The 12,897-nt window shown below is 39.7% G+C and overlaps 1 protein-coding gene across 1 annotated transcript in view; it reads right to left on the bottom strand.

The window, feature by feature from the left end:
- METTL15 (methyltransferase like 15) overlaps positions 1–4,669 on the bottom strand; it is a 78,528-nt gene extending 73,859 nt beyond the window's left edge. Inside the window, exons 1-2 of the mRNA XM_036385059.2 lie at positions 4,595–4,669; positions 2,964–3,243 (exon numbers count right to left, since the gene is read on the bottom strand). Of these exons, the coding sequence (XP_036240952.1) occupies positions 2,964–3,227 (264 nt within the window). The 5' untranslated portion in view covers positions 3,228–3,243; positions 4,595–4,669. The remainder of the gene's footprint in view (positions 1–2,963; positions 3,244–4,594) is intronic.
- Between the last annotated feature and the right edge of the window lie 8,228 nt (positions 4,670–12,897).

The following is a 12,897-nucleotide window of genomic DNA, read 5'->3' as shown; positions in this document are numbered from 1 at the left end:
GAAAATTGAAAGGTCTCATTCATTATTTCTCACCCTAAGTTTGACCACCTACCATTTAATTTACAAGTACTAAAAAAAGCCCAGCTTCTAGAACTATCATAAAGTAAATCATACTAGCAGAGCTTATAGTAGCTCCATTATAGTCTCTTCTAGATCATACTCAACCATGGATAAAATCAATCACATAAAACCACAGATGTCACCAGGTTACAGGTTTCCCCATATAATGAGTAATATTTGCATAATATTTGCTTCTCTTCTAGTTGGAGTTGAAAGTTTATATCCAGAAGTATTTGTTGGCGCTGGAACACTATCATTTCCTCGACCTTTGCAACTCAAAAACCTTTAAGATTCTCATAAGAACAGTTAAAATTTCAGTTTCATCCTCTGGCATTCATATTAGAACTCCTTGCTGTTGAAGCTCTTTTACTTAACATTACAGCCACAGTATGTGGAAAAGATCCACATCTCAAGTTAAAATAAACATGAGTATTGCAAAGGAAAAAAACAGGACAAAATAGGTTGAAAACTGGGGAAACATGCTTCTGGATGTCAAAACATTGATTCAAAATAGGTTTGGTTCTTTAAGAGAACAGAGAACTGCCCAGACAACTGCAAAAACATTGGTCAGGTATTTGCAGGTATAACAACACCCATGGACTGACAAGATGAAAAGGTAGTGTAATCAACACAGTAAACTTCAAGAGGAAATTGCTTATGTGTGGACTGAGTGCAAAAGACTTTTCATTGAGCAGTGAGGTGGATTGGTAAAACCTAACTGGTAGTCCTTGCTTCAAGACAGGACTACTACAGGGATTTTGTGAAACAAGGCAATAAAAGAGGATTCAAAGATAAATGGAAGTATTATTGCTCCAACTCCTGACAAACAGATTCCCCAAAGGAGACAGTCAACAAGAATATTCAGTGGGAGGGCACTAACATCTTTATCTCAGCGGTGACTCACTCTTAAGTAACATTTCCTTTCCTAAGAACCTCTAGAAGTAAAATGAAAATCCCATTCAGTGACCATAACTACAGGGAGAACATCATCTTTCTAATTAGATTTTTTTATATTGGTACCTCCTTGTCTTAAGACACAAGAAGAACGAGAGGCCCAAATCAGCTATTTTATAACAAGGAATATAACTCTATTAAAGCTGAGCAAAAGAAATCTTTATGTGTGAGGAAATAAAGCAGAAAAACTGAATTCAAGATCAGAGCAGCACTGCCTTTCCTGCCCACAAAACCAAGCGTTCATAGACTTCCTGTCATGATTGTAATCATAAAAATATAAATTGGTGTGACCCTCCCAGCTGACGTGAAAGTTAGTACAAACTGATAACCATCACTAGGGTTAGTGAGGAACTGTCTCAACTTGTTTAGACTTTCACTGACACTAGCAAAACTCAGCTGACACATTGCATCCTTTTGCACACTACTTATTTTTCGAGGCTTCAGAAAGTGCTGTGAATACATGCAGAAAAAGAAAAACAGAAGTGCTGAACAGTTTGCAATTGCAGTCATGCTGAACAGGTTGGCAGCATTATAAATGCTTGTGTTTGAGGCAAACACACTTGGGCTCTCTTACAGCAGTCATAAGTGGTTCACAACCAGTTGAGGAATCTGAAAAATCTGCATACACAGACCTGAAAAAATCCCATCCCAATAATAAGCTATTTTACAACCATAAATATTTAAATTAGAAAAAGTCTCCAGGGGCAGTAACAGTTACTCTTCACAGTTCACAACCGTGGAGAGCTTCTTTTACAAGTCCTGTTGCCAAGTAAGATTTTCTACATCAACAAAGAGAGTGTAATGGACACTGACTTCATCAGGCTCTTCTTATCAAAGTAAAAAACTTACACAACTGGAAAAAATATTTCACATAGTGCATCACAGTTTATATATTCATTTAATGTGTGAAAATGTCATCACAGTTCTGACATCAGAATAAAATCTGAACTCCAAGTTCCTTATGCATTTCTCTAATTTAGGTGTCTTCAACAGTAGAACACATGCAATTAAAGCAATTTGTATGCTAATGTGTATCAACACTATCTGCATTTTCACTGCTTCTTCAAAGACTTAAAATTGATACACAAAGCAACACAACAAGATTTGACTGCAAATTTTTGACCGCTGAATCCACCTCAAACTTGCTACATCACTTTGCCACTGTGGGATCCTGCTGTTCTCAAATAAAAATAAAAACATGCACACTTGGACCTTTCTACTTCTTGGCCTATTGTTCCAGTCTTTGTAGTAAAACAACACACTGGTAAGCCTAAACTAGAAGATTCTATGAAGCTAACATAAGCACTAAAATCACAGATCAAAGTACCTGAAATGTGAACGTTATTTAAGAATTTACATTATTCAAAAAAGCCCTTCAAATTAATACTGAGACCACCAGAAAAAAAACATTTCCCTGGGTATAATTTTTTTTTCAATTTTTTTCAGGTGTAACCATGTACCACCCCAAACACCAAAAGCAAAGCACTCAGTACCATACCCAAACCAAAAGGCTTGAACCAGCTCTCCATGCCAATGAGGCTAAACAGTTTTTAAAACTTACATACTTACAACCTCTTATCCAAGAGGAAGAGGGCTCTTCAAAAACTGATGAGATAACCACACATGAGAACTCTCCTCTGAGTGATTAACATCACCTTAAGAACACACAAGTGCAACTCAGAAAGACAAGCACAAGAGCAACAGAAGAGTCAAATATGACAGTTTTAATAAACACCACCTACCTGGGCATTCAGGCACACAGACACCAGAATTTTATTAGTTTGAATACAGAGTTTTAATGGGAACTTCAAAACAATTGAGAACCTTTGAAAGATACAGATGATTGTTTAAGAGCATCCCTTTATTCCTCTAAACAAAAGTCCACACTCCACAAATTGGTCTGCTGCACTGTTAATGGATCACAGATGACAATTAATCATTTAACTCACCTGACCTGGCTGAGGGGATAAACAATTAACAACCTCCTCCAGCATCACTGGTACGTGCAATCTTCCAGAATTACTGTTCTCTGTATTTTGAGGCAGCTCTTCAGTTTCACATTTCTGGACAGTTTGTTCCTCTGACTCAGAGTCAGAAAGCTTTTCTGATGAAGAATGGATCCTTCTGGCCAAACCAGCCACATTTACTGAGTTCAGTTTCAACTTACTCAGAAACAAACATTTGCAAAGTTGGCACAGATTTTGAGGTAACATTTTGGAGCTGATCAGCCTAGAAGAGCAGTAGATGTTGGGAATTACTTTCAAACAAACATTTGTTTAAATAACATAGGGGAAATGCTATAGGCAAAGCTATACACATTCAAAGTTGGGCAGCTTTATAGATATGTCACATCAGCAAAATGTTTTCAGAACTTCTAAGATTATCTACAAATCAATAATGTTCAAGCAGTAAGTAGATTCTTGTCACCATCAGATTTTACTATGTGCTTTTGTTGACTTTACCTTGCCAGAGGCTACCAATACTCTGCCTGCATAAGGATATGCTGATAAAGTTACTCTGCTGATCATTTAGGCTTTAACAGGGCCATAATTCCCCCACCTTAAATTTGAAAGTGCACATCACTAACTTTGAGCAGACACACGGATGTGTGTTTTGCAACAATCCCCGGTGTGCCTACAGAAAACATGAGCATTACCACGGTGTGCTCTGCTGGCTCTGGCTGGGCTGGAGTTCATTTCCTCCCCAGGGGCTGAGCTGGGCTGCTTGGGGTTTCTGCTGGGCACAGCAGCGAGGAGACACAGCTGGGGCAGTGACCCAAGGCACTGAAGGGATTCCCCAGAGCAAAGGACACCGTGCTCCAGACAGAAAGGGGCAGAGCAGGATCGGGGTGGTGGCACCGCTGTTCCCAACAATGGTGACCATTAATTATCACCTGAGATGGGCCCTGCTCTCCCGGAGATGGCTGAGCCCACGGGAAGGCTTTCCTTGCTCTGCCCTGCTTGTCTGCACAGCTTCTGATTCACCTGCTCACCTCTCTCCATGGCAGCCGCCGAGTTTGGGCCTTTTCTCCCTTCCCCTTCTGTCCCGGCCCCTCCGCTGAGGGCGAGGAGCGGCAGAGCCCCGGCAGTGCCCCCATCCCTGCCCTGCCCTGGGGGAACGCGAGGGACTCTGCCCACAGAGAGCCCCCTCCTCCTGCACCCCGGGCATCTCCTCCTCACGGCGAGCGCAGAGTTTGTGTTTTATTTCATTTTACACAGCGCACGCCCGGAGGGGCGGCCTGAGGGGCACCGCTGCAGGCCGCTCCCTCGGGCCGGCACCGGCGCTGGAGCAGAACCAAAGGCGGCGGGGACAGAAACCCCAGCCCGAAGCGCTTTGGATCGGAGGCGGCCGGAGCAGCGCCGCGAGGAGAGCCCAGGGGGGCTGGAGCCGGACACGCGGAGCCACAGGCGGCCGCTCCCCGGCAGCACCGGGAGCGCCGCCCTTCCCTCACGGCCGCCCTCATTCCCTCCCAGCCTCCCTTCCCTACGTGCCGCCTCCCTGCCCTCCCCGCGGGCTCCGCCGCCGCCCGCGCCCCTCAGACCCCGCGCACGCCGCTGCGCGCCCGGTCCCACGCACTCACCGCTGGCGCCGTCGCTCAGCTGACGTCACGGCGCACAGCCAATCAGGAGGCGAGGAGCGCGGCCTGCCCGTGTTTGAATTGCGCGGCCGGTGGATGGCGGTTGGTGCGGGACAGCGACCGAGAGACAGAGCCCGGGACGGTGCGGGCACGGCCTGGGGGTGAGAGAGAGGGGGAGACCGGGAACGGCCGAGGGCACGGCCCGGGGCTGACAGAGACCGGGAACGTCCGAGGGCACGGCCCGGGGCTGACAGAGACCGGGAACGGCCGAGGGCACGGCCCGGGGCTGACAGAGACCGGGAACGGCCGAGGGCACGGCCCGGGCGGGTCTGGGAAGGGCGCGGCTGAGGGAGGCGAGCCGGCCCTGGAGCGGCAGCGGCGGCGCTGGGAGCCTGCACCGTGTCCCTGCTCGGGGCGAGCCAGCAGCGCGCTGCCAACAGCAGCAATGGGCTGTTTAAAGGGAATGGGCTGTTTAAAGGGAATTCCGCTTTGGGGCCGGTTACTGCATCCCCTGTACTGCGGGGCACGTTAACGTAAATCCCGCTTTAACTCTCTTTAAATGTACGCGCGACGTGCCTGGGTCAGTCCAGGGAGGGCAACACGGGCAGCTCCTCTTTGTGCTGAAGAGCAAAAAGACTGCTCGCCTTGGTCCACAGAAATGCGGTGCCTCCTCTGAAAGCTTGGTCTGTATAAAGGAAAGCCTGTAGGCCATGTAGTACTTCACATTCTGAAATAAACTCGAGAATTCCCTGGGGCAGTGCTGGTTGGTTCCTTTCTGGAAGCTGTGCTGAGCTAAGGCACCTTTCGAGGCCATTGCAGAGTTTGCCAAAGTCTCCTTGGGGCAGCCCTTGGGCCCAGCACAGGGGCCTGAGCAAACGCGTGAACTGCTTGGAAGAGTGAAAGGCTCCTCTTGCAAATAAAACCTCTCTTGTGTGCTGCAGAAAGGATTCGGCTGCTGGATCTGAAAGGGTGCTGGGAGTGGAGCTGGGGAGCAGAAGGGATGACTCCTGCCAAGGAAGAAGATGTCTGCAGCCATGTCCAAGTGGTGGTCCGGGTGCGCCCAGAGAGCCAGAAGGAGAAGCAGGGCAGCTTCAGCAGGGTGGTCCGTGTCATCGACCAGCACATGCTGGTCTTTGATCCTAAGGAGGAGGAGAGTGACCCACTGGCATAGCTTTAACAGGATTGCACCCTTACTCATGAGGTCCTGAAAGGACCATCCAATTCCTTTCTCCTAAAAAGCTCCAAAAAGGCAGGTTGTGTAGGGGACAATCTACATGACATTTTAAGGCTATGCTGGAAAAATAAAATCTTATTTATTTAACTAGGAAAGAGCCAGTTTGATAGCCATAATGACAGGGGAAACAGTAAAGCAGGAATAACAAATGGAACATTTGATATTCCTTTGCTTTACTATGAGTTCTTTACATTCCCACAGCCTGCCTTCAAATGTCTTCAAAACTACAGGAACAATTTTGTGAAACCCCAACATGTGAACTTGGTATCTCTTCTGCATACTTTCAAGGCCTTTCATATAAATATATATTTATATATATTTATTTTTATATATTTATATATATTTATTTATTTATATATATATGTATATTTATACCTATATATATATCTATATTTTTATATATATATATATATTTATATCTATATCTATATATCTATATTTTTATGTATATATATTTATATCTATCTATATCTATATATATATATATATATATCATCCATCTTCCTCTTTTCCAGAGGAAAAAGTTCATTTTTCTATTCAGGTGATAGAAGCCAGCACTCTAAATTCAGGAATATAAGAGAAGCTATAACACAGAACTAAATAAATGCAGGCAGATTTCAAAGTACTTTAAAGTTACAGTATTTTATCGCCTTAAAACTTTTTAATGCTAATGATGTAAATTTTTCAAAAAAGTAAAAATTAAAGTTGTAATTCTCTTTGAGTGCATAGAAATCAGAATCACATAATTTGTTGAGGCTTCCAAACTCTTAAAGTTGCCTGATTTTACAAGAAAAAGTTATGAATTGACCACACGAAAATGGCATTTAATGGAAATGGAGACTGACTCCTAATTGCCTGTTGCAAGTGAGCACTAGAAATTGGATTTTTATTTTTGCATTTTGCAATCTAAATACTGTATTTTTTAATATGATTTATTTTTAAATGTATTTATTTTTAAATATATTCTCATATAATATATTGTTATATTTCTTATATATTTTCATATTTTAATACATTCATTTATAGTATTTATTTTTCTAATAAAAATATTAGAAACTGTGGAAGAAGACTACATTTATTTTTTCATACTATTTTAATACTATTATCACACTGTTATTTATCATACTATTATTTCTTACTATTTAATACTATTTCATACTATTTAATACTATACTATTTTAATACTATCAATAGTTCTGGTTTGTATTGTCCAAGAATGTTAGCATAATGTTTTTAATATATACTGAAGCAAATAAAATGGTTTTATCAAAGAAACAAAGTTATGAATTGACCACAAGGAAATTGCATTTAATGCAAACAGAGACTGACTCCTAATTGCCTGTTGCAAGTGAGCAACACTTGAAATTGGATTTATTTTTGCATATTGCAATCTAAATACTGTACTTTTTGATATGACTCTTTATATATTATTATATATTGTTATATCATTATATATTGTTATATCATATATTTTTAATTAATTTGTATTATTTATTTTAATAATAAAAATAGAAAGTATGGAAGAAGACTATATTTATTTTTTCTTATTATTTTAATAGTATTATACTATCAATATTTCTCATTTGGGTTGTCAAAGAATGTTAGCATAATGTTTTAAATAAACACTGAAGCAAATAAAATGGTTTTATCAAAGAAACTCCTACCTCCATTAAATGAACCTGAACTTGAAAGAACATTCTGTTCTCTATAATGAGCAGTTTTAAGTGCTCAGGAAGCTCCTAGTGATAAAAAGCTTTTATATGATACCAATGAGTTTGAATCCAAACAGTGTTGACTTTGATTTTTAGCAGCCCAGATAAATTTTGTTTTCATTATAGAAGTTGAAAGGATGAGGAACAGATTTTGCTTCAGAAATTTTCGAATATTCCTTTCTACTGTTTCTAGTAGGAAGGGAGAATTCCTACTATATTCTTCCTATTCTGCAAGTCAAATAATACTCTTGCAGAACAGAGAACACCTCATATTGGGCAAATCAAATTACTTTTTTTCCCTTTCTCTACTTATGGTCTTTTATTATTATTATTGACTTATGGTCTCTACTTATGATCTCCTATGATTATTATTGACTTTTTCACAAGCATGGTCCAAACCCTACAGATTCAGGTGCAGTCAGGTGCCTGCAGCTTCCACATGGCAGAGAGTGGGAGTGGGTTTTACTCACTTATTTAACTATTTCTGTGGCTAGGGGCTGGGACGTGCTCCTGGAAGTCTTGGATTTCTTATCCTTGCTTTCCTGTTTTCTGCACTGGCTGTGTCGAAGAAGCTTCTTAGGAAGTAGAGAATCTGTCACCTAGCAATTTTATTTCCAAAAAGTAATAATAAAATAATGATAATAATAATAGAAACCTTGTTTTTCAGGGAAGCATTGAAAGGATTGAAGAACTGTTTTTCAAAGCGCAGCGAATTATTTTTAGAAAATAAACCCAGAAAGAGAACTGAAAAAAGCACATAAGCAATGGGTTTAGATGGAGGCATCTAAATTCTCATTTCTATCCTAGACAGCTAAGGCCTTTACCAAATGTGCCCTAAATACCTGGATGATGTGTATCAAGTTGGAATTTAACAGGGCTGGGAAACAGGGCAGAGGAAAACAAATAGAAATTTATCAGGAAGCATCAGGGGCAGGGCAGACTGTGCCAAGAGCTTTCCTGATAAAACAAAAACCTTCTGTATTCAGGCCAAAACATATGGAGCAAGGAAGAGGAGGAGCTTTTTGCAAGCCAAGCATAAAGAGGCACTGCTCCTGAACTTAAGGAGCAGCAGTAGATGGGATAAGAATTAAAACGACTTTTCCTCTGATAATTTAACAAATATTTGCCATGATTTTCTCAGAGCAGAAGGGTTTATTGGAAGAACATTGTGCTCAATGTTTCTTAAGAATATTTCCTTTTTTTCCCATGCTGATGCTATTTTGGCATCATGGAAGGTACAGCTCTTGTTCAATCTGTAATTTCTGCTGAACAGAGTTGTGAATCTTGTGACAAGCAGCAGCAATCAAACTGCCCAAATGAGAGTTTTTACCACTTATTCAACATCCTTAATTACCTACACTAAGGTCTGCAGGCAGCCCCAGAGCACAGGACTGAAGCTGAAGGTAAGAGATCCAAGGTTTACTCAGGAATTTGGCTGCAAACATCATACTATACTATACATACTATACTATACATACCATACTCCAAAATCTGCTTTCCATTACATTTTATTGTGCTTTGCCTCTCACCATATGGATTTGGCTGACATCCTGAGGAACACAGAATGATATTTTTAGGTATATGGTGAGGTAGCTTCATTGAAGATGGGGTATTTTGAAATTAAGGTGGTCTCAAAGATTTCCACAATTTGTTCTTTTTCTGGAATGTATAAAATTAAAACAACCTTTGCCTGGAATACCTTCATGATCTCCGCATTGTTTTTAAAATGTTCACTTTACGAATAAAAATTTAACTGTTGCTTTTTATTTTCGGTACATCTAAATTAGCTTATTAAAAAAAGATGACTTACATGAAATTTTGACTTCTTTAACTGCATATTGCTGTGACGCCACTTGTGAAAGAACCCAAGTTTTGAGAGAACATCTGCAAGCCACCCACCTCATAAAATTGCTGAATTTCACTTGCTGATGCAGAACCATGAAGGAGCAGCACGCCAGGAAAATCACATCCCTCCTAGAAAGAACCAGATGCATTTTTAAGCCATTGTGGCAAAGTTTGCAATTCAGTTTACTACCATCCACACTCAACACAGGACTGACCTCCTGATAAAGTTTTGCGTTCACCTTGACCATCACATTCAATCCCTTCTTCATGCTCTCTCCTGTTACTCCATATCACTTGGGTTTTCCTTCCAAAAGCACATCAGCAGTAGATTGAATGTTTTCAGTACCTCAGATGTGATAAAGTTGTAGGAATTTCTGAGTTGAGCCCCTGCTTGGTCACTTCTTGGCAGCTGGGGTTGTGACAGGAGTCAGCAGAGTTCTCCATGAGCGAGGAGGGAGCAAAAAGTCCAATTCCTCGGGATGACTTTTTCCTGCAGTGTCCCTTGGGAGAAGTTACACTTTTCATTTCCAGCTCTAATAAACACAGCCATGACGTGAGTGTTTGTAGAGAGAGAGCCCTGCAGTGATGCAGTCAGAGCACAGGAAGGGCAAAGAGCTCAGAGACAGGGCTGGCACAGAGTTACTGTGGAATTCGCTGCGCAGCCAAGAGATGTGGGGCAAAAAAAAGCCAAATGTATTGAAGTGTGTACATGTGGGGAAACTCCCAGCTCCAAGAGTGGCCTATTAGAACAAATTCTACATGCACAATGGGGAATAAAAGCCACAAGGTAGTGATTTCTGCCTCTTAATTTTTAGTGTATTATGTGTTTTTTTCCCTTTGGTTAAAGGGGTTTTTATATTTACTGCATATATGCTGAAATATGTGTGTAGTACCTAATGTGCTGTTTCTCTCAAAACAGTAATTTAAGATGAATCTCATTAAAGCCCTTCTTCCTGAGCAGATAAACAAAGTGCTAATGTATTTTTAATGAGGTAAGGTGATTTCTTGCTGTGAAAATGGGCCTAGACCTGTAAAAACACCATTTTCTTTCCACCCAATGAGGATAATGATGAATTTTTATCAATGCTTCATTGTCCTATTTGCTGCTAAGACTGACCTAGTGAGCTACATATAAGAACTAGGGACTCCTCTGCCAATAAAAAATTCATTACTGCCCTTCTGAAATTGAATTGTTTCATTGTTTGAATTGCTATGAAGCCATTATCATAAATTTCCACAATCATGTTTGAATTACAGATTACAATTTGGTCATGTTTGTTTTTTTTTTTTAATTTAGTTTTCCCAGCTATTGTTGCTGATCCCATCCAAAGTGATGCCCACCAGAATTGGAGGGCATTTATTTTTGGGGAGTTTTTTGTGCTCTGAATAATTTCTTGTGGTTGGAACAACATCTGACTCTTTCTTTCTAAAAAAAAAAAAAAAGTAATTTTGTCATGTTGAAGAACCTTCTTAGGAAATATAGCATCTCTCACTTAGTAATTTTATTTCTAAAAGGTAATAAGAAGATAATAATAATAATAGATCTAAACATCCTTGTTTTTGAGGGAATCCTTGTTTTTTTTTTGTTCCCCCTTGAGGGAAGCATGGAAAGCATTGAAAAAGAGCAATGCAGAGTGTTTCTCAAAGCACAGCATTACAGTATTTTTAGGAAATAAACTCAAAAAACCCCTGAAAAAACTATGTGAAATGCCATTCCTGAAAAACAGAAATTTCCCCACAACTGACTAAAACCAAAACAAAGTCAGGAAGTAAATTTTACCCTTTATCCAAAACCTTCAGAACCTCTTCGGTGCCATTTAACACAGAGCACTCTGGGTACTGTGGGAAATTTCTGTTATCTTTGTATATTTGACACTTCAGATTGCATTAAAATAAGACAAGGGAAAAAACATGCATGATTTTGTGTATTTTTACATTATGCTGAGGTATCTCAGGTTTTATTCCCTGAATTAATTAAATTACTTTCTGACATTTGTATATTATTATTACAGTAATGTTTTGGGTTTGGCTTTTGGTTTTTTACATTCCAGTCATGGCAACAGGTATGACAGACCTGTTGCAAATTTGTCTGTGGGGACTTTTACACTAAATAAATTCTATGTGTTCTTATAAGTAATAAATAATAATAAATTCCACATTCTCCTTATTGCCTCCCTAATTTTTAATTTATGATAATCATTGGATGGTTGCTATGCCTGAATCTAGCAAAGCTCTGAAGTATAGAGCTGTCTAATTTTATACAAGGCATTGGAGAAGTTCAAATTTAAGTAAAATCCCTGCTTTTGGGTACAGCCAAAATGTAAGCAGAAACTTCTGAGGAAAAGATAACCCTTCACCAAGAGGCATTTAAATTAATATCTAAATGGTTAATGTGTGTTGCCTACAAGAAAAAAAAAATAGATCTGAGACAATCTTAGAAACTATTTTCCTTTCATTTCCTATTTGTAGAAAAGCTGCGTCCATAAAATAATTATTGACTTCAAATTGAAGCTCAACAAGTGGCAAGAGTAATTTGTGAATTATTGGCACTTAGGTTTTTTTTCACTTGGGATTTTTTGTGGAAACATATTTTTAGAAATATCTGAGGCCAAATTATTACTTGGTTGGTAATAACAAATACTCATCTAAGTGTGCAGATTCTAGACAAAGACAAGGGAACTTTTTTAGGAGCATTTAATTTCAATGAATGGAGATGAGTTTTGAAGAAAATTGAGCAGTGCCATCTTTTGTTGGAAGAGACTAACTGCAACACTCAAGTGACAATATTTGGATCAGTTTTGGTTTGTGCACACAAATCTCAGTTTTGTTTATCACTAATAGGACAGAGATTTTTTTCTTGCTGAACACAAGAAAGAACGTTTGCTGCATTTGGTGAATTTTTGCTGAGAAGAATTCAAGAACAAACACTGCTACAAATAAAATAATCCTAGACAGGTATCCTTCTATAAATGAAAACATCCAGGTCAAATCCATAAGAATTGGTTGTGTCTTTGCTAGAATAAAGACAATGCGCTCAAGTTTGCTGCAGCTGACATTTCTAAGAAGGAGAAATGAAATAAAGCACCTACCTGTAACATTTTCTGCTGCTGAATCACACTTTTCTGAGAAGAGAGATCGAGTCAAGGGTGCTCAGAAGGTCTTGGCTTGCTGTTGTGCAGCTCAGGGAGAAAAGAGTAAAATGAAAAATAGCAGGTGAAGAGCACAAAAAACATGGAAAATATCTCATCCCTGGTTTTACCCATTGTGTGTGATGGGGACTTAGCAGGGACTGGTGCTTTATGAGCAGAGCAGTTTTTAAGTAGCTCAGTGAAATTTCTTAGTGCCTTTCAAAACTGGGAGTTCTGTTTTCTTTATCAATACTATCAGTTCTTCATTTCCTTAAGTGTAAAGACATGTCAGACCCATACCTATTATTTTTTTATCTATTTTTCAGAATTTTTACTTTCTTATAATACTCCTGGGAGTTCTTTCTGTAACTTTTGTAGTTGGTCAAA

Source organism: Molothrus ater, chromosome 6 (assembly GCF_012460135.2).
Source record: "Molothrus ater isolate BHLD 08-10-18 breed brown headed cowbird chromosome 6, BPBGC_Mater_1.1, whole genome shotgun sequence".
NCBI lineage: Eukaryota > Metazoa > Chordata > Aves > Passeriformes > Icteridae > Molothrus > Molothrus ater.
The sequence above is the reverse complement of the archived record's forward strand: the minus strand, read 5'-3'. Positions and strand labels throughout refer to the sequence as shown.